Source organism: Mesoplodon bidens (assembly GCF_964165515.1).
Source record: "Mesoplodon bidens genome assembly, chromosome: 4".
Taxonomy (NCBI): domain Eukaryota; kingdom Metazoa; phylum Chordata; class Mammalia; order Artiodactyla; family Ziphiidae; genus Mesoplodon; species Mesoplodon bidens.
Genome location: NC_138160.1, coordinates 138,560,351 through 138,581,780, shown reverse-complemented (window position 1 = coordinate 138,581,780; position 21,430 = coordinate 138,560,351). Strand labels below are relative to the sequence as shown.

The window sequence follows — 21,430 nt, the reverse complement described above, 5'->3', positions numbered from 1 at the left end:
AGGGAAATGCACATTAAAGCCATGATGAGACACCTATTAGGATGACAAAAATAAAAATGTTGATCAAGGATGTGGAGCAACCGGAACTCTCATCCGCTACTGGTGAAAATGCAAAAATGTTAACAGCAACTCTGGAAAACAGTTTGGCAGTTTCTTACACAGTTAAACATACACTTACCATATGACCCAGCAATCCCACTGCAGGGTATCTGCCGTAGAGAGATGAAAACTTCTGTCCACAAATAAACCTATACATGAAATGTTTACAGCAACTCTTTTAACAACTGCCAAACATTGGAAACAACCCAGATGTCCTTTGATGGGTGAATGGATAAACATACTGTAGTTCAAAATATAAAATAAGCAAATATAAGAAGAAATAAACTTTTTGATAATAGAGCAACTCAGATGAATCTCAAAGGCATTATATTGAAAGAAGCCAGATTCAAACTGACACACACTGTATGATTCCACTCATACAACAATCTCAAAAAGACAGAACTATAGTGATGAAGACCAGATCAGCAGTTGCCAGGGGTTGGGAACGGGTAGGAGGGTGCGACTACCAAGAGGCAGCATCCAGGGAGGTTTTTGAGGTGATGGAGCTGTTCTGATTCCTGGTTATGATAATGGGTACACAAATCTGTACATGTGCTAAAATTCATAGAAAATATGGTCAATTACCAAATAGTAACTTAAAAAATAAAATTAAAAAACAAACAAACAAACATACACAAAACAGTAAAAACCAAAAACCAAGAAACCCCAAAAACAAGTCACAGGAGAACTACATCTTATGCTCTCAGTTTCACAGAAAAACAACGTATGTCTGTATATCTACAGCACGAGGTCCCAAAGGATGACAATGAATCCTTAAGCAATGTGGCCTTTCTGATTACAGAGCCCTTCACTTTCAAACTCTATACACTGCTTCTGTTTTTTTACGTGATATGCATGCATTCACTCTAAATAAGAACAGAAACTAATGAAGATAAAACAAGCTCGCATTGCCACGAGCAGCCCAAACTGCATCCCGCTGATCTGCTATCACACAGAGACTACCTGTCTCTCAGGGCCCTGCTAGTTTTAAAAGTCGAGCTGCTTTTATTTCCAATCATGGAGAAGATAAAATTTAAAAAAAAGAAAAGGAAGCCTACCAGAAGATTGACGGACTCAATGACGTCCAAGAACACCTCGTTCTTCCGGTACTTGATGCCCTCAGAGCGCCAGGACACTGCGTTGGTGACGGTGGCTGGGGGCCGTGGGGCCCCTGTTTCCAACTTGTGGCCTTCCTGAGTTATGTACCTGTGGGCCCGGGCTCACAGTTAAGCAGCTCAGGCACTGACATTCTTCAAAACAGCCCCTCCCTGTAGCAGGCGCCAGGAAAGGCAGGCTCTGGTTTCACCTGAGGCTGTTTAACACAAGAATATCTTACGATTTCCAAAGCCTCCAACAAACTCTTCAGTTACAGTGAGTGCAGAGTGGTCACGTTTAGGGGGCCAAGGAGACAGTGTTGGTGAGGAAAACAAGAAGCGGGCATGAAGTGTTCCCCCGCTGGGGGTGCAGAAGGGACCAACCTCCTGGGGGTGTAAGCTGGTGACCCTGATTCCATTTGGGGAACAACAGATGTGAGATGTGCTGGTTAATGTGGCTTCTCTGAGTGTCCCTCTGCTCCCCTGTAAAATGGGAAGACAGCACCCCCGACTGTGAATGGAGTGAAAAAAGTGCTTGCACAGGGCCTGGTTCACAGGAAGTGCTTAATCCACGGGGACTGTTATTTGATGGGCAGGATTCCAAAGGAGGGAGATTTTTCATCATAGCTTCATTTATGACAGTAGGAACAAAGGCAGGTGACTCCCTAATAACAAGCCATTTAGCACACTTCTGTGGATGGAAATGAAGACCTCGCAACAGGAAAAGCGCTCATGCTACGCGTGGATGCTGAGTGGAAAAAGGACCCACAACTGTCCCAGTGACTTAGTAAACTTCTGGTGCGGCTGGAGACAGGGCAGGGGGACCAACAACATGAACATACGTTTGCTTCCTCCACCTCCAAACCTGCCGACGACATCAATGTTGTGACGTCACCCAGGAGGGGCCTGACCTCAGCCCCCCGATCCCCGGGCCCCATCCCACCCACTCACTCCTGCAGGATCTTGCTGTCTGTGGTCTGGGGGTAGCCGAAGTCCATGAGCTCATCCAGCAGCTCGTAGATGATGACGAAGTTGTCGCGGATACTCTCCTCTTCCAGCTCCTTGAAATATTCCGAAAATACCTGTGGTGTTGCGTGGGGGGCAGATCGTTGAGAGGAAGGACAAGGAGGGGATGAACGCTTGCGCGAATTCATTTGCCCTTTGTGCCCTGAGGCCCCTGCTAACAGCCCTTTTGTCCACGAGCTGCATTTGCCTGTTTCCCAGAGTGCTATGGACGAGGCCTTGGGCTCAGGGAATGTGGGCAGGAGGACAGCAGTGGCCGCCTATGAGGCGGGAACCAGGCTGGGATAGTACAGGCGTCAGGCTTGGTCAGAAGCCCCACCGCTGCTGGCCCACTCTCCTCCCCACCCTGACAGACACTCCCAGGCCTGGGGCCCCTTCCCATCTTCTCTTTAATCCTGACTGTAACTATCACCCTTTGCCTCTGAGCCAGGAGTGACTCAGGTGAGGGACAAGAACCACTGCGGACGGGACAAGTGGCTCTCCCGGCCTCCTCTGGCCTCCCTGAACTCCAGTCTGTACAGCTGTGCCTGCAGACGAATCTGCCCCATTTCAACAGAAAATTAAGAGGATCAAAGCAGGGACGCCAAAGGAGACAAAGGGAAGAGGGGCTTGGTAGAAGCTCTTTCATGAGCACAAACACTGAAGCAGAAAGGCAATGCCAAACACATCAGGGAGGAGAACCTTCCTCCTTCCCGCTTCCCCGTCTCCACACCCCAGGACTGCAACTGCTGGGCCTCTCCTCTGAAATCACAGGCAGCGCAGGCCGGCCTGCGACAGCTCCGAAATGCAGGCCTACTCCTCAGCCTGCACTCGGGGCCTCCCCGGGGGACATGCTGCTCTCCTGCCCCCATGTCCTCACTGCCCACACCAGCCTGTTCCCCAGCGTCTGGCGCAGGTGGCTCCTGATCGGGCTGCACAGGGCACCACCTAAGGGATGAAAGCTTTCCTGGGCCCACCCCAGGCCTCCTGGGCCCAGCTGCCCTTCAACCCCACAGCCCCCACTTTGGCCGTACCCCTCCATCTCTCTCCTGGAAACCGGCCTGGCCTCCCAGCTGCCTTCAAGTGCTTTTTCTACTCAGCAGCCAGAGATGATCTTACCTCGAATCAGGTCTTGTCAGTCTCCTGCTTAGTGCCCCCCACCACCTCTCGCGAGACTTGGAATGAAATCTGAACTCTTCACTAGGCCCTGTACATCCTGCCCCTGCCCACCCCGCCCACCCCTATGGTCTAGCCCCATCACCTTGCTGATAGCAGCCCCACACTCTGTCCTGAGCACACTGGCCCGCCTGATGTTCCCTGAGTGCACCACGTGCACTCCTCCCCCAGGGCCTTTGCATGTGCTGCTCTCTGCCTCCCCAGCCCACTGTCAGCTGGGCCTGCTGTGAGTCACCTCTCTCCAAGGTAGGGCCTCAGGCCTCTGTGCCTTTAGGCCCCCACCCCCACCCCCACCCCCACAAGATTCTGAGCAGAACTTGGCTCCGCCCTCCTCCTGCTTATCCCACCTTCCTAATCTCTGACTCATCTGGTTACCCTCCACCCTTCCACAGCCAGCTAGGGGGCATACCTGTCCCTCTTGGAGTCATGGCGCACCTGGCCTGAGCCCCACCTCCCGTTCACTTTCCTCTCCTCACCAGGCAGAGGGGCAACTAAGGCCACAGAATCCCACTCACAGATCACGTGGAGCTCCCTCATCTCACTTCTGGGGTTCTAGCTCCAAACTCCCTAAGGATGCTGCAGCCCTCGGGAGGCTGGTATGGTGAGGCACACCGCAGTGCCAGGGTGACGGATACCCCTGTGGCCCCTGTGGCTCAACTCACCTGCACCACCTTGTAGAGGAAGGAGAATACCAGTGACACGCACGCGTTCTTCTTAGAGGTGGCGACCACTGCGTGGCGGCTGCAGTTAAGGAGCAGTCAGAGGCCTGGGCTGCCACCCCACAGACCCCAGGTTCACTGCATGTTTTGGAGCCACCCCAAGCCATGACTCGGCCCTCAGCGGGTTACCGACCTCCTGGTCTGAGCTGGGCCTGGGACACAGCAGTTACAGCCAGAGGAAGTCCCGGCTCCCAGGGAGCGCTCAGCTGACAGAGGGGCAGCAGGGGGCACAGGGAACCCACCCCAGCTGCTGGGTAGCGGGAGCTGCCCTGAGGAGGTGATGCCTGAGCTGAGGGCTGAAGCCCAGGGTGTGGTAGAGGGCACTTCAGATGGGGTGAGCAGCCTGGGGCAGGAGGAGGTAGTGCGGGTCATCCCAGAGCGGAAAGCAGGAGCACAGCCGGCCCTTCTCCAAAGCCCATCGCTTATGTGACCCTCCTGAGGTCCAGGGCTCCCCAGGCAGGCTCCAGCGGAAGCAGCCGGGGCCAATTCTAGCTCAAGCCTTTCTTTGAGCCTTTGCCCCTGAAGCAAACCTTTTGAATGAAGCCTCCATTTTCTCACTAGTATGATGGGGGCCTGAGAGTGGATTTACTGAGGTGATGTATGTAAAGTGTCTGGCAAACTCCCTCTGATGGGCGGGGGGGACGGCGGGTGGGTGTAGGGTATGTCCCCACTTCTTGGGGTCAGTGTATACTGGGCACTTCCTGTTCCTCTTTCCTTAAAGGGCCTCAAGCCACCCAGGGAGGCCAGTTCCTGTGCACTGTGCCCTGGCCATTCACAACAAGCCTGTGCCACTCCAGTGCCAAGCTGTGAGCTCTGGAAGGGAGAAAGGGACTGCCTCCACCTCACTTCCTGCCTCAACTGGCCCAGCGCAGGGCCCCAGGAAATGGAGCTGGGCCAGTCAAAGGAGTGCTGGCTTCCCACCTCTAGTCCGGGCAACATGCCATCCAGGTGCTCTCTAAGGAGGGGCAGAGGGCACCTCTGACCCTCATGGCTGGGCCTTGCTGGAAACTGCCACCTGACGATGGCACTCAGGCTGGAGGTGAGAGGGTGTCCACTCAGGCAGGGTGTGCTGGGCACTGGCACCCAGAGGGGCAAGCCCTCGATGTCTCCTCCCTGGCTGCCCATGCGTGAAACACTGGGGCCCAACTGGAAACTGGTCTGACGGCTCCTGCTGCGCTGACACAGCTGCCCCTCCCTCCTCTCCATACCTGGGCAACCACTGCCCAGACGCAGGGCAGCTTCCAAGATAGCCAACTCTTGGCTCACAGGCCACCTGCCATACTCTACAGAGCTGCCCCTGAGGCCTTCCAGAGAGGGGTGAAGAAACAGAGGCACGATGAAGGGAGCCAGACCTCAGGGCACTGGATGAAGGTCCCAGGCCAACACCTCCCACCCTGTAACATGTACACAAATCACTAGGGATGGCCTTGCTACAGTGCATTCTGACCCGGCAAGGCTGCATGGGATCTGGGATTCTGCATTTCCAAAAGGCTCCCAGGGGATGCTCGGGCCCGTGGACCACACCTGCACTAGCGAGGTCCTGTGTGTCTCCACGAACATGGGAAAGGGGACAGAACCCACGTCTGCTGGGTGTGATGCATATGCACCAGCTCAGTCCTGCTCTCACTGGACTGTGGGAAGGTGAGGACTTGCCTCCAGTCACATAGCTACTGGAGCTTGGGTCTGAACAGGGCTGTGTGCTGCAAAGCCATGCCTTTCTTGCAGCAGTACGGATACCAGAATGTGCCTGACCAAAGCCATGGGGGGACCAGTCAGACCTCACGGATGGAAACTGGCTCAGCCAGGTCTCCACATGAGCCTGAGCACGGGGGGCTCTGAGATCTGGGCAGGGTTGAGAGGAATCCCTCCCCTCCTCTGTAACCCACCACCCTCCATGATCCAGGCCACCACCTTGCCCACCTGGATGCCAACCTCCGCCTCCCCACCCCTCCCTATGTCCACTTCTGATCCCTGAAGTCTGGCGTCCACTCAGCAGCCAGAGACTTTCAGAAAATGCAAACATGCCCGTGTCACCTCTCTGCCTGAAACCTTCCAAAGACTTCCCAACACACTTAAGGTGAATTCCTATGAGGCCTTGCAGTGCACACCCTGCTGACCACTCGGGCCCTGCTCCTACCATGCAACCCCCTCCAGTGCTCCAGTCACCCCCACTACAGCTTCGGAATGAGACTTCGCCTGGGCTAGTGCTCCTCATGCCGGCCAACTCCTGTGGCTGGCAGACACCTGGCCTTCCTGCAGGTCTCCTCCAGGATGTCACCTCCTCAGGGAACCCTTCCTGGCTCCTTGGACCTCTGTCACACTGGTCATCCTTGGGCAGCAGGGAGCTCCAGAAAGACAGGGCTGTGCCTCATGGCCCCCACTGGCCTGAGCCAGCCCTGGGTCAGCCGGGGCAGGGGCCGGCAGCCCTCAGTTGCACGTGTGTGTGTATGCACACACATGTCCACACAGGAGCCCCCTGGGAGCACCCTAGCCAAGGGATACGATACAGGTTGTTGTGCTTGATCCACATGAAGCGGACTCCCCCATGGGCCAGGATAGGTGACAGCATGCCCTCCTCCTCCTTCTCCATCAGGATGGGCATGAAGTGCTCCACCTCCGACATGTCCACGTCGCCGCGGTAGTTCCGGCAGATGAGCACCTGGGTGGAGGTGGAAGACAGGGGAGACACTTTCAGCTTGAGTTCCACCAGCTGGATGGCTGGGGTGAGATGCACCAGCTTGCTTCCCTCCAGGGACCCCAAACACACCCGTCCATCAAAGGGCCATCCGATCTCCATCCCCCAGGGGATTCCTCAAGGAAAGCATTTCGCCAAGTGAACTTCCACAGGGGCCAGTGGGAATCTTCCCAGAGGGAGCATGGAGGGGGGCTATGGGGCAAGAGTCCAGGACCGCGTCACTCGGGAGATGCCAGGTTAAACAATGTCCCATAGGCTCTCATTGCAGATCTTCTCAGAGCCTTTCTGTGCTAATGAGCCCTGCTCTTCTGTCTGTGTCAGGAGAGGGACACTGCTAAGTGTTCACATCTACTAGAACCTGCCTGTGGCCTGAAGAGAAGTTCTTCTCCTCATCTCTCTCTCATGGCCTGTGGGTTTGGATGTGAAGCATCACTGCCGATAGGAAAGGAAAATGGGACAACCACTTTGGTAAAGTTTGACAGGTTCTCAGAAGGTTATAATCCAGCTTATAACCCAGCCATTACTCTCTTAGGTATTCACCCAAGAGAAAGGAACCATACGTCCACATGAAGATGCATGCATGGATGCTCACAGCAGCTTATTTTAAATAGACTCAGGCTGGCGAGAATGCCAATGTCCTTCAACAGGTGAATGCAGACATAAACCGTGTCCAGCCACACCACGGAACACTCCTCAGCTATGAAAAGGAATGACTACTGACACTGGCGGCAGCATGAGAGAATCTCAGGATCACTGAGCCGAGTGAAAGAAACCAGACAATGGAGAACATATCTACGTGATTCCACTTAAATAAATAAATCCTGGGAAATGGTAACAGAAAACATATCAGTGGCTGCCTGGGGACAGGCTGGATACAGACGGGTGTGAGGAGGCTTTAGGGGGTGATAGAATGTGTGCTTATGGTTTCCTGGGTATACACAATGACTGAACTCATCAAACTATGTGTTTTAAATAAACAAAATCTGTTCCATGGAAGTTACACCTCCCTGAAGGAATGAAAAAGGAGGTGTGAAGCTATGCCACTCTGAGCAAGGCCCCATTTGGAGATGCCGCCTAGAGCTGCTACCACTCTTGTGTGTCCATGAGGACAGCTGGCGGCGTAACTCAGTAATATGCTGAGAATGACACCACAGAGCTGACCAGCCTGGGAGCCGCCTGCCTCAGAACCTGTAGTTTCATAAGATACATTGTCTTACTGTTACAAGCCAGAGAGAGAGAGAGACAGAGAGAGAGAGAGCAGGCGAGTGAGCGGGCGAGAGAGAACCTTCATTTTCTAGTTTCTCCTTTGTGGCCTATGGGCAAGGGACCCTGTGCCCTCACTGCTGTTCAGAAGGCCTCTTAGAGACTCATCACACAGTGGGTGAGCTTGTGGGTGCCTGGACCAGGCCCTGGCACAGGGATTCCCACATACCCTCTCATATATTCTTTGCCAGGAGTATATATTGCCTCATATACTCCCCCCACCATGAAGCAGGACTGATATTTTTAAAGAGATGGACAGTGATGTCCAGAGAGGTGGCACCACATGCCTGAGGTCACACAGCGAACAAAGGTGAGCCAGGATTCTAACCCCGCTTCTCACTCCCTTGAGGGCCACTTCTGCTTGATAAATATTGCTTTCCTGGGCTTCCCAAGCCCACCTTCTACCCCATGTATCCAATTTTGGGGGATGCCACGGGCATGGAGTCCCCAGGCCCCCAGTGTGTTCAAAGGAAAGGGCAGGGAGCAATTTATTTTGCTCACCTTCATCACCAAGGCTGCAGAGAGGTCCACTCATTCATACCGTCTACCATACATCATGCTGGGCCTGGAGACACAGGGGTGACCAAGACAAACAGGGTCCCTGCACTGAGACAGCTGGTCAGGGGGAAATGAGAGACTCTGCAAGGGTATGACCTTCAAACTGAGGCCTGAGGGGACAGGCAGGATAGAAGCAGAGGGACCAGTGTGGCTAAAGCCATGGGGTTAGGGGTACAGCCCATGTGGGCATACCTAGGAGCACTGGTTAGGTAGAGTAGGGGCAGCCTCGGAGCTCAGGCTGCAGGTCAGGACAAAGGCAGGAGACAGGACAGACTGGAGGGAGGCAGACAACAATGAGGGGACAATCCTCAACCCCTGTTGCTGATCTTGACCCCACAATTCCTTCCTCGCAGAGAGTGAGACAGGCCTTCTTAAACAGAATCGGATCAGATTGCTTCTTGTTTAAACTGCTGCTACCCCAGCCTCCCCTCATACAGAACAAACTCCAAGTCCATCCGCATGGCATGTCTTCACAGCCCCTCCAATGCCTCTCCATCCATGCTCCCTGGGCTCACCCCATTCCAGCCATCCTGGTCAGCACCCTAGCTCGCTCTAAGCAATCTACATTTGCTCCTGCCTCAGGGACTTCGCACTTGTAGTTCCCTCTGCCCAGAATGCCCTGGCCTAGATCTTCTCGGTTCTCAGACCTGAGCTCAGATGTCACCTCCTCCAAGAAGTCTTCCCTGCTCACCCTGGCTAAGATCATATCCTGCCCCTTTCCACTCCCAAGCCCACTTTACCTTCACTGTCCACATCACCACTGCATTATATATTCATATCCTCATTTATCATCTGTCGCTTCTACCAGAGCCTAACACTCCCTGAGAACAGTGACCACTTTCGTCTCGTTTACGGCTGTGTCCCAGCACCCACAACAGACCCTGGCCCATAGTAGCTGCTCAGTAAAGTCTGTGCAGTGAACACGGCAGTGAGGAAAAGGAGGCTAGGATAATGCCCATGTCTCCAATGTGGGCAGCTGAATGGATGGTGGTGTCAGTCACTGAGATGGGGAGAGAGAGCAGGGCTGGCAGGTGGCGGGGAGCTCATCTGGGGAAATGCCAAGTTTGCGGTGGCCGTGAGACCTCCAAGGTGTCCTGGAGGCCCGTGGATCTCCAGATAAGTGCTCTGGACTTTGGAACAAATCTCAGAGTCATTGGCACAGTGACGTAAATCAAAGCCTGCCGCAAGGAGAGCAACAGTACAGGAGGCACGCCAGGCCCAAGCATGAGGAGCCGACGTCCAAGGGGAGGGCAGAAGATGAGGGAGAGCAGTCAGTGAGAGAAACGGGGAAAATAGAGAGCACAGCAACCTCGAGGCCAACAGAAGCCTGCTGAGGAGGAGCGTAGTAGTGGTGTCAGAAGCTGCAAAGAAGCGAGAAAGGTAAGGGCAGAGAAATATCCATGGAGGGCTTTCTATCAGCTGAATGTGGCCCCGCTGGTTTCCTCAGTGATCAGAGGCTCTGGCTGGCAGGTAGATGTGTGGTTGTGAATTTCCTGACCTTATTTTTTATTAAATGAAGTCTGCGCAGAAGGCAAACTTTCAAAACATGAGGTCCATGGGGAGTGGAATAATAAATGGCGTGATGGTCACTGAGGATGGGAGGCAAACCCACAGCTGCCTCAGGAGCTTCCTGAAAGGCACGTATAATCATGCTTCTTCCAGGCTATTGTCTCCTTATGGTGGCTGTTCCTTCTTGGGATCAAAGTGGTTCCCTCTGTCCTGCTCTCCCGTCTGGACATCCTCAACACCCACGGCCCTCTTGGTGCCATCCTCCAGGCTCCAGCATTACCCAGGACTTTTGGCTTGCCAGCGCCAGCCAGCCCACTGTGACACCTCCTCATTCACCTGACTGCCACCTGGTCACCTTCCCAGCTCTGGCATCTCCCTCCTCCAGGAAGCCGTCTGTAAACACTTCTCCTCCCGCCAGCCCAAACGGAGGTTGGGTAACTGCATTACCTGGGGCCTTGTCCTTGTGGCTAATAGGATCTGACCATTTGGATCCATGTGTCTGCTTGGATCTGTCAGCTTCCATGCACCTCCCCTACCAGAGCTCAAGGTCCGTGGGGACTAATATGGCCTGTGGACCATGGGTGGTGCTGAGCCTGTCTGGTGCATCTGCTCAGCGAGTTCACACACTTGCCCTAGGTCATGCAGCTGAGCAGCAGAGACAGGTTTTGAGCTCAGCCCTAACTCCTCAGTCACAGAGCAATGGTCCGCACTGGAATTGGTGCCTACTAGGTGCTCATGAAATGTTTGCTGAAGAAATGAGTGATCTGAGTAGGCAGCCTGTAGGACCTCTGGTGACACAGTGGCCAGGGAGGAAACAAGAACACGTGCTACAAAGACTTGGGGAACACTGCACCCTCCCAGCCCCTGGTGTGCCCTGTGTCTTTCTTTGCCTCCAAGAAGGTTGAAGAAGGGAGCCTAGTACTGGATCTCACTAGCTGTTGACTTTGGGTGGCATCCAAGGCAGGCAACCCACTTAAGGGACTCTGGGAAAGTGCTGGGGGTGGGGAGTGGAGCAGCAAGGGACAGTCACTTCACCCTTCACTCCCTACTGCTTCTGAGCTAACTCCTGCCCACTTCACCTAGGCCTGACACCCGTGTTTCTCTCACTCACTGATGTGGGGCTTGTTTAATATTGTTGGTCCTGTCCTATTCTTGTTACTCCCCAATGCAAGAGGCCAGATACTCGCTTGGCTTCTAGCCGGGATGGATTTGGGGGAAGGCAGCAGGTCACTTCTGAAAAGTTTTGAGATCCCTCCTTTATGAAGCTTTCCCAAAAACCCCTGGGAAAGGCACCCAAGTCCTAGTTATGTCCAATTCCTCCTTCATGTCTCAGCCGGGTTTGTCACTCCCCCTGGGCAGCCCTTCCTGACCCCCAGCAGAGGCTGACTCTCCCTATTATATCATCACTGCTCCACCACTGCAATTTATATTTATTTGTGCTTTTTGAGATCAGTGTCCCTCTTGCTCACCAGATTGTGAGCTCCAGAAGGACAGGGACTGATTCTGGTTTTGCTCCCCAAAGGCAGCCCAAGGCTTAGCACCCTGCCTGGCACTTAGTAGGTGCTCCTCAAATATCAGCTGAATGAACAAATGTTTCTGGGTTCAACTCCTAGACCTGCCACTTCTCTGTGACCGGTGTGACCTTGGGCAGGTTGCATCGCCTCTCTGTGCCTCAGTTTCTCCCTCTGTTAAATGGCACTCCCACCACCCACTTCACCTGACCCCTGTAACTCAATGTCACAGTGAACGTTAATAAATCCCTACGTGGACTGGCACAGAAAAATCGCTGAATAAACATAAGCTGCTGCGCTCCCAGAGGGCGGGACTGGCCCGAGGGCACACTGTCCCCGCCAACGCCTCACCACCTCTGGTCAAGGGTCGTGCAGCCCCTCAGCGCCAGGCCTGGCTTCCAAGCGGGCTGCGGCCCGCGCTCCCCGTGGCCTCGGGTTCCCCGCGGCCCCCACGGAGGCCTGGGCCGCCAGCCCCCAGGGGTGGGGGATGAGGGTCTTGCAGCCGGCTACCTGGCAACGGCGGCAGCCCACTGCGTTACCTAGCGACGAGGCAGGGCTAAGGCGGATCTAAGACCCCTTCCTGAATACTTAGCAACGGCGTTGAGGCCTCAGGTGCGGCTAAACGGCTTCCTTGCCTAAGACCAGGATGGCTCCCATTGGCCGGTTAACTAGCAACAGGGTGGGTCCCCATGGGGCGAGGCCCCCGCCAGTTGCCTGGCAACGCGGAAGGTGGGGCGCCCTCGGTACCTTGCCCTTCAGGTCCAGCACGTAGACGGCACTGGCGGACATGGCGGCTGCGGAAAGCCTCGGCACTGGCCGAGGGCGGCGGCGACAGCGGGGACTGCCAGGCGGTGAGCCAGGCCGGGTGCGCCCCGCGACAGTTCGTTTCCACTTCCGGTCCAGGGAGCCGCGCGCGGACCGTTATGTCCGGCCAGGGACGAGCTGCCAAGAATGCGCCGGCGCAGGGCGCAGGGTACGCAGGCGCAGTATGTCCAATGCGCCCTAATTTCCCGCTCCTCCCTCAAGTATCCCGGAAGTAAGCCGAGAGGGGCGGGGCGGGGCGGGGCGGGGCCGGGCCGATTGAGGCAGGGCACTCTAGCTGCCTGACTGGGCGAAGCCCCTGCAGTTGAAAACCCCACTTTGTGGGCCAAGTTAGGTAAGAGATCCTGGTGGTTGAACCCACCTGGGGCCCAGCCGTATGGAACTCATAGCCTGGTGGGGAGGTCGAAAACAAATATACAGTCACCAATTGTGATACCCTTTATAGGGAGGGGTAAGGTGGTGGTTACTTGGAAAGAAGTTGAACTCTCTGGCAATTGAGCCGTATCAACAGTCAGTTCCTGTCACCTGTCAGTGTCAACGTTTGTCAGTGGACAAGTGTGCCAGTTTATTGCCTGAAATGATCTCCTGAAAGCCACACCCCACTGAACCTAGGCAAAAAGCAGGTGATTTATTTCTGTAGTTAGTGGTCACTGTGGGTAATGCAAACTGTGACCCCAATTAATCGAATTGAATTATATCTCATTTGCTTTTATGAATACTCGGCCTTTGGAGAAATGTCTGTATTCTGTCCCAATGAACCATCACAGTGCCCCGGGCCCAGTCCTGCAGTATCAGAACCATTTACCCAGGCTGCTTGCCTCTTTTTGTTTGTTTTTGTTTTTGTTTTTTGTGGTACGCGAGCCTCTCACTGCTGTGGCCTCTCCCATTGCGGAGCACAGGCTCCGGACGCGCAGGCTCAGCGGCCATGGCTCACGGGCCCAGCCGCTCCGCGGCATGTGGGATCTTCCCGGACCAGGGCACGAACCCACGTCCCCTGCATCGGCAGGAGGACTCTCAACCACTGCGCCACCAGGGAAGCTCTGCCTCTCTCTTATATTTTATCTTCTCTACTACCTCCACTTGGGGTTTTCAAAGATAGTTTTTGCAACTCTGTGGTTATATATCCTCTACTTGGGGTAGAGATGTAAGTGCAAGAAAATCCAGAGAAGAAAACTGGAATCTTTAAAGGTTATCAAGTGAATCCTGGGCTGGAAGAATTCTTCCACAAAGCAGCCAACTGAGGCTTTTTGACACCAACTCTCTCTTAAGAAATCCTACCATGCCTAGCCTCATACCTTGCCCAATTTATTGCAGTGTTTTAGAAAAACATGTCTTTTTTCTAACTACAAAATTGTACATCTCACTGAAGAAAAACTGAGGAAATGCCAAAAAGCGTAAGGCAAAAAGAAAAGCCACCCAGGAGAGGCAACTCTCCATTATGGAGGATTTCTTTTCAGGCTTGCTGTGGGCATTTTAGATGTTTAATACAGTATCGGGGGGCTAGGAGGACAAAAGTCTTTTGAGGAAACAAAGACTTCCAAGTGCCAAGAGTACCGTCACAGTAAACACTGTTTACACATAGATTACTTCTAACCTTTTCTCCATATGTGGAGGAAGGAATTTGAATCATATCTGAATTTCATTCTTGGCAGTTAATGTATAAGTCAGATTTGACCTCTGTGACATCTCAGAAAAGACCATACTGATTGTGCTAGACCAGAGTTTTTCAAACTTTGCTGCATCCTGGGGTCACCTGGGGAGCTCTGAAAAACCTCATGACAGAACCCCACCCCAGGCAGCATCAGTGGTTCTTAATGCTCCCCAGGAGAGCCTAACATACAGATTTTGAGAGCCACTGTGGTAGACTATGTGATGGCCCTCAATAAACCACATCTTCTGGTGTCCGTGCCCTGTGTAATTCCCTCCCAGAGTGGGTTTGGCAATGACTTGTGTTGGCGATGGAACAGGTATGTAAAGGGAGATTCTGGAGGACGTTCTGGCCCCAGGCAAGTCAATGTAACTTACACATGAACTAAACTACACCTCATGGAGCAGAACCATCCAGCTGAGCATGGTCAATACACAGAATTGTGAGAGAGAAATTCCACCGTTTTCACTCAGTTTTGGAGTGATCTGATGGGCAGGGAGAATTGGAATAGCTGTCTTCCCCACTACTGAAGGAGGTTTTTCACAGCGCCACCGCATCATGCTCACAGACCCCAACTGCTGACCCATGGATGGCAAAGGCCTGAAAGTGCCTTTCTACCAGTCAGTGGGGGAATCCACCGCAAGAAGCCATGCTAATGAGAATGTCACCTCCTTTAGGTAGGTTGCAAACCCCAGGTGGAAACACATGTCATCTAGTTTTCTCCAAATTGAGGGAGAATAGTTGTTTTGTGGTGCACACATTCTTTGTGTGTGATAATCCTAAAGGCAGTGTTCCTAGTGGTAGTCAAACAGCCTGTAATTATGATACTCAGACTCATAGTTAATAACTTTTTTTTGTTTTATTCTGCATTTCACATATGACAGTCCCAAACCCAACACATGGTTTTGTTTTCTGCCTTTCTTATTCTCTCAGCGTCTATGTCAACCCATTTTTTCCCAACAGCATATGCAATCTGATCCTTATCCGGTGGGTATACAGAGGCCCTCAAAGATCCTGGCTCTCCAGCACGGGAACCTGAGTCCTTCCTTTCGACTACACTCACGTCTGTCTGTGCTAGGGGTCTGCCTCAGTCCCATCACCCTCGAGGCGTCCTTAGGCCAGTAACGCCAAACATGTTATGTGCCAACTCTGAATAAATACGGGGGGCTGCTTGGAGCCCCGGGTTGAAGGTAAGATGGCAGGCTGTGTCTGGGTTCCATTACAAAGAATGCTGTGCTTGACTGGCAATGCCTGTCATGGCAACACCCACTAGACATGTCTGGAATGGGGATATTGGGAGAAGAGGATACATGCCGGCCACAGGTTTAGAAAGGGACAAGGTGTACGTTCCATCCTTGCCTTAGGTGGTTGTTCTGTTTCCCAGGCTGTGTTGTCTCACTGGCCAGGAGGCTGAGGGGGCAGACTGAAGACCATAGCTGCAAGTGGCTTCCCCAACCCCTGGATGGGAGAGCATAAGCCCCAATCTAGAGGGAGCTTGGAAGGGCAGCCTGTGCAGGGCCCTACAGGGGTGTACATGCTGCAAGCCACGCTGGCATTAGCTCCTTGTCCTCTGGAGTCAGTTTCATCCAGGCAAAGCCAGCTGGCTGGCTGTCAAAGAGTCAGATACAACTCGGGGGTAAAACCACTTTTCCATGGCACTTACACAGAAATAACCTTAATCTCTGGATACACTTTCCAAACTAAAAATGTTTCTCTTCTATATGCTACTGAGAAATCAAAATAGAGTAAAAGGACGGTCTTATTTTAATCAAGTTCCAGAATGAGGACATACAGCTTTGAAAAGCACTGTCTCAGCAGATGATGCAAGGATGTGTGTAAAAGAATGTTTCTAGAAAATACCAAAGGCACCAAATATAACCCCAACTTTGCCTTCTGCTTCTTCTTGATGCCACTCCATACCCCAGGAGGGGAGGCTACTTTGTCCAGCTGACTTTGGGAATGTCATAGTGCTCCGTGAGTGTGTCCAGGTGTCTGTTGAAGTCCTGGGGAAGCCGAGGAGAAAGCCCATGTCAACACAGACCCAAGCAGGGCACTAGGGATATGCAGCACTGCCCACTCCCACTTCTCCACATCCTGTCTCTCCTCAGTGAGCCCCTTCCTCTCAAAGCCACTCTGCCAGGCATTATAGATGCCTGAACCCTGGCCTTGCCCTTATATGACCCTGGGGAGGCTGGGTAAAGCCCCTCCCCACCAACACTCCAATGGCTCCTCTACCAGGCTCCTAGCCTCTGGGCCCAGCCTGGTCCCTACATGGCTCAGTCTCCCCCACCAGCACGTGACTTACCTCTACTCTCTGCTTGTGGGTTTTGGATGCTTTCTTCAGGATCCTTTCCATTTGCTACAGAGAGCAGAGAAATGGAGGTGAGTCACTTGCCTGATGCAGCCCAGGCCAGCACACGATGGAAGATGAGAGCCCCCAGCCAGCCTGGCTCTCACACTTAGAATGGCTGGAGGTATCAGGGTGAACACCTCGCCCCTCCCTCAACTCCACTCAGGTGGGTCCAGCAGGGATGCCTGACCATAACACACCCCAGTGGGAACTCACATCAGCTGCCCTTTGGTCTGAGTGGCGGGAAACGTCCTAGCACTGACTTAAGGAGAGACACTCTGCTGGGAGCTGTACATGTGCTTCCTGCATCCTTGGGCAACTGACTGCATTCCTAGTTTGCAGAAAAAGAAAGCCTCAGAAGGGGTCTGAGGAAGGATGATAAATGAGGAAGGTAAAGAGCCTGACACAGAGAAGGTGCTTGAGTGACAGTACACAGCGCCAAGAGGGTTACAAGATCCAGATCGCCTGGACAAGTATGATGCTGGAACACGCACCCTGTACCACCACGACCTACCCTCATGCTTAACACCAATTATACCTGGTACGAGGTGAGAGCATGGGATGCAGAGCCACGCAGACCTGGGGCCGCACCGGGCTCTACACTTACTAGCTGGGTGACTGTGGACGACTCACTTTGGTGGCCGCCCCCACCATGAACCGAGCTGCCTGGTACTGGTGCCCTGGTGCAGTCCTCTGTCGCACTGACCCTGGGTTGGTCCTGTGGCACGGTTTACTTAACAGAATGCAGTGCCAGTGCTGGGCTGAAGCTGTAAGGAGACCTAGCAGGTTTTGCCTTGTGTTCTTGGAAGCTAGCCTCCCTTCGGGAAGTCTGATGACCTTACTGCAAAGAAAGGACCTGGAGAATGAGATGACATGTGGGGAGGGAGGCCATGGAGGAGCAATGAGGCACCAGACATGTGATGGTGAAGCCATCTTGGATTTCCAGCCCAGATGGGCCTCCAGCCCCAGCTGCCATCTGACTGCACCAGGTTCCAAGGGAGGCCAGCAGAACCACCCAGCTAAGCCCAGGCAACCCACAAAAGCATGAGATATACTGTAGACTGCCCGCTGGCTGCCCCTCCCTTTCCCGTCTCTTCTCCTTTGCTGCCTCTTCATCTCCCTCTATGTCCAGTCAGCTCCCACCTGGCTGACACTCCCTCTCCCTCTGAAGTACCTGCCTTGTCCATCCCTGCCCCTTCCTGCTGCTGTGAGCCCACGTGACGGCCGTGTCTCCTCACAAGAGGCCACACTGACTTGACCAGCTGTCACCAATGCCAGGCACTTTGGGGGGCTCTGCCCTCCCTCTTCTCACTCCACGCACCAAGTTCAGAGGGTGTCACAGGTGCTGTTGCAAACCCCACTTCACAGACAAGAGAAAATGAGGACCAGAGTGCACAGTGGGTGATGGGGCTGGAAATGCCAAGCTCTGATCCTTTCCACCAGGCTGGAGCCTTCCTTCCAGGAGCTGTCCAGCCTATAAAGCCCACTGTGCTCAATCCAACAGTCTTCCACAAGGGAATCTGCATTTCCCAACTGTACTTCGCTTTGTCCACACCTGCTCCCTTCTCTCTCATCCATCTCATGTACCTCCCTCTCTTCCCCTCTCTTTCTCTCTCTCTTCCTACCCCCCTCTTTCCTTCCACTGGGTCAAACAAAACCCTCAGGAGTATTTCTGGTATTCATTGCCAACAACGAAAACTTCACCTTGACCTTCTACCCTCCAGCTAGAGGCCCATTTCTCCATTCCCTTTGACAGCAAATCTCCCAAGACTTATTTCTAATCCTTGTCTTCATCTCTGCCTTTCCCTGCCCCCACTTGGATCCACTCTAATCAGCCTTTCCTCCTTCTCATACCAAATGCCAACTAAGGGCTCTGAGTGCTCACCGGCCTAGACCTCCTGCCAGCATATGACATAGTTGATCACGTCTTCCTTTTTTTTTTTTTTTTTTTTGTGGTATGCGGGCCTCTCACTGTTGTGGCCTCTCCCATTGCGGAGCACAGGATCCGGCCGCGCAGGCTCAGCGGCCATGGCTCACGGGCCCAGCTGCTCCACGGCATGTGGGATCTTCCCGAACCGGGGCACGAACCCCTGTCCCCTGCATCGGCAGGCGGACTCTCAACCACTGCGCCACCAGGGAAGCCCATGTCTTCCTTCTTGAAACACTTTCTCCACTTGGCTCCTAAGGACACACTCTCTCCTGGTATCCCTCTGTCCTGTGCTCCTTTGCAATTTCTTTTCTGCCACCCTCTGATCACCAGGGGTCAGATCCTAGACCTCCCCTGTCACTATCCCTCCTCAAAGGATCTCATGCAGTCCCCAGAGCAATTCCCAAATGTTTATCTGGGCCCAGACCTTTCCTCTAAACTGCAGATTCAGGTATCGAACTGTCCATGAGAATTCTCCACTTGGGTTTCTAACAGGCACCTCAAATTTAACTTCTAAAACGAAGATCTTGATCCCCCCACTTTAGAAACCTGCTTTACTTACAGTCCTTCCTGTTTCAGTAAAACAGCACCTTCATTCACCCAGCTTCTCCCACCAAAAATCTTGGTTATCCTTGATTCTTCTTTCCCAGCCCACACCCAACCCATCAGCTAATCTGGCTGTTCTTTCTTCAAAACCTATCCCAAACCCGATACATTCCATCACCTCCACTATTGCTGCCCTACTCTGAGGGGCCATTATTAGTCACTCTGATGGTTGCATGAGCCTCTCCACCTCTCCACCCCAACTCCAGCAGTAAAATCCCAGCCCTGCCTCTGACTATAACCTTAAGGAACTGGCTTAAGTGCATTCACTTGTTAAATCCTCACTACCTATGAGGTTGGAACTTGAGTCCCACTTTACAGATGAAGAAATTAAGGTGTGGGAGGTGAGCCAACTTGTCCAGAGTTACACCACCAACAGTGGTAGAGACAGAATGGGACGCAGGTCTGTCGTGTCAAAGCCAGTGAGCCTCTCTCTCTCTCTCTCTCTCCTTTTTCTCTCCTATGACTCAATTAGGCCTGGGAGTAATGAGTTAACTTTTTCCTGATGTTACTGGACCAAATCACCAAGACCACGATTAGCGTTTCTCAGCCTGGGCACTACTGACATTTTGGGCCAGATCAATCTTTGCTCTGGGGGACATTGTCTCAAGCACTTCAGGATGTTGAGCAGCATCCCTGCCCACCCCCGCCCCACCCAAGTTGTAACAAACAAAAATGTCTCTAAACATTGCCAAATGTCTTCTTGGGGGTGGAGGTGGGGGACAAAATGGCCCCCAGTTGAGAACCACTGACCTAGACTGATTATTCCCCCCAAACATAATGGGCTGAACGTATCTATGCTACGCTGACCTCTCCTACCCTTCGCCACCCAAATTTATTAAGTATTTAATATTAAGAGAAATCATTTTTCAGGGCCTGAAAATACAATGTATTTGAAGCCGCCAAAGTCGTCATGGGAACACTTCGTGGTGACCTACAGCAGTGAGTATGCCCATTTAATGTCAACAGCTAACATCCATTGAGCACTGACTTTATGCCAGACTGGGTGCCATTTGCCCGCGTTACCTCATCCAAAGTTCCCATCCCTCTTAGGAGAAAGCATGATCCTGACCCCTACATATGTGGAAACTGAGGCATCAAGAGGTGAGTCACCGACCAGTGTTACGGGTCAAACGAGCGACAGCGCTGGAATCCAAAGCCGGGTCTCTAGCTCTCCTCTCTGCGGTCCAATACGGCCAGAAGACCTTCTTGTCCTCGGAGCTCCCCCACCGTGGACTCTTCCTCCCTCACTCACGCAGCATCTTCTCCCCGGAATTAAGGTCCTCACTGACCGCTTGCCCTCCCCGGAGCGTTCTGGGGTAGACCCCGGTTACGGGTCTCCGGGTCCTGCCTCTGAATCCACCCCAGGAGACCCAGGCCAGCGATGCGGGGCATCCCTAGGCTTCCCACCCGCCTTACCCGCTTCTCCTGCATCTTCTCGAAGGCCGCCTGGGCCGGTGTCCGCTTGTCCAGGCCGCGCCGCTTCTCCTCCTCGTTCTTTTTGCTTGTTCCCATCGCTTCCAGCAGTTTCGCCTTGTCTTTGTCCTTCTTTTTCTTCTTCCTGGGAGAGGAGACGGGGTAACGGCGGGTCAGAGGGCAACGCTCTGGGGTCTCAGGAAGAGGCTCAAAGGGACAGCCTCTCGGGACTCACCGCTTAGTCACTCCGAGCTCTGCCACGCCTTTCAGCTTCAGGGGCGCCTTCTGGACCTGCTCGTAGGCCTCCATGGCGCTCGGCTGACGTCCGGAACGTAAAAAAGCCACCCTTCCCGATTTTCACCCGAACGCCCGCCTTCCTTCGTTTTGATTGGCCGATCTAGGCTGTGCGCATGCGTAATTGCATCTGGACGTGGGCCACACTTCCGGGTTCAGGGCCGACTTGGAGCGTCAAGCGCGACCCCAGCTTCTGCATCCTGTTTCCTGCCACACTTCCGGCTTTGGCGCCCACTTCCAATTTCCCCCGCCTTGGGCACGTAGACCTTGGAAGCCTTTTTGACAAAGCATTGGTTTCCTAAAACCCAACGTTTTATTGAGTGTTTTACGCGTATTTGAATGTTCTGTTCTCCTTTATTGCCATATTTTGAGGGTTCAATAGATAACCCAATTTTGTAAGCCTAATAAGTACTCCTTAGTTTTTCAGCTTTGGGTAAATGACGGTAGTATGTGAAATATATGTTCGTGGTATTTAAAATAAAAATCGATTTCATTGAGGTACAATTTATAAACAGTAAAATGCACCCATTTAAATTGTAGCCTTCCACGAGTGTATTGTAGTCACATTTATACACCTATGTAATCGCCTTCAGAATCAAGATAAAGAACATTCCTTCACCCCCAAATTCCTTTGTTCCTCTTTACAGTTAATTCTCCCATCCCTTTCCCCAGGCAACTCCAAATTTGTTTTCTCTCACTATAGGTCATAATGGTCTTTTTTTTTTTAAGTTTCATATAGGTGGA

The 21,430-nt window shown here is 53.0% G+C and overlaps 2 protein-coding genes across 2 annotated transcripts in view; both read right to left on the bottom strand.

The window, feature by feature from the left end:
• The window catches only part of AP1M1 (adaptor related protein complex 1 subunit mu 1), a 29,725-nt gene extending 17,164 nt beyond the window's left edge, over positions 1–12,561 (bottom strand). Inside the window, exons 1-5 of the mRNA XM_081231656.1 lie at positions 12,374–12,561; positions 6,593–6,749; positions 4,034–4,101; positions 2,145–2,275; positions 1,158–1,305 (exon numbers count right to left, since the gene is read on the bottom strand). Of these exons, the coding sequence (XP_081087782.1) occupies positions 1,158–1,305; positions 2,145–2,275; positions 4,034–4,101; positions 6,593–6,749; positions 12,374–12,415 (546 nt within the window). The 5' untranslated portion in view covers positions 12,416–12,561. The remainder of the gene's footprint in view (positions 1–1,157; positions 1,306–2,144; positions 2,276–4,033; positions 4,102–6,592; positions 6,750–12,373) is intronic.
• A 2,375-nt stretch (positions 12,562–14,936) lies between these two features.
• Positions 14,937–20,746, bottom strand: FAM32A (family with sequence similarity 32 member A). The gene is made up of 4 exons (XM_081231128.1): positions 20,628–20,746; positions 20,396–20,537; positions 16,402–16,455; positions 14,937–16,099 (listed from the first exon to the last, which is right to left on the bottom strand). The coding sequence occupies exons 1-4, from the start codon at positions 20,699–20,701 to the stop codon at positions 16,031–16,033; spliced, it is 339 nt and encodes a 112-aa protein (XP_081087254.1). The 5' UTR covers positions 20,702–20,746; the 3' UTR covers positions 14,937–16,030.
• Positions 20,747–21,430: the final 684 nt, after the last annotated feature.

What these genes read in the sequence shown, in the direction of transcription:
- FAM32A (XM_081231128.1), bottom strand. Translation starts at nt 20,701, where the DNA reads ATGGAGGCCTACGAGCAGGTCCAGAAGGCGCCCCTGAAGCTGAAAGGC. An exon ending in GAGCTCGGAGTGACTAAGCG is followed by an intron (nt 20,538 to 20,627) that starts GTGAGTCCCGAG and finishes CTCCTCTCCCAG; the next exon opens with GAAGAAGAAAAAGAAGGACA. An exon ending in CCCACAAGCAGAGAGTAGAG is followed by an intron (nt 16,100 to 16,401) that starts GTAAGTCACGTG and finishes CGGCTTCCCCAG; the next exon opens with GACTTCAACAGACACCTGGA.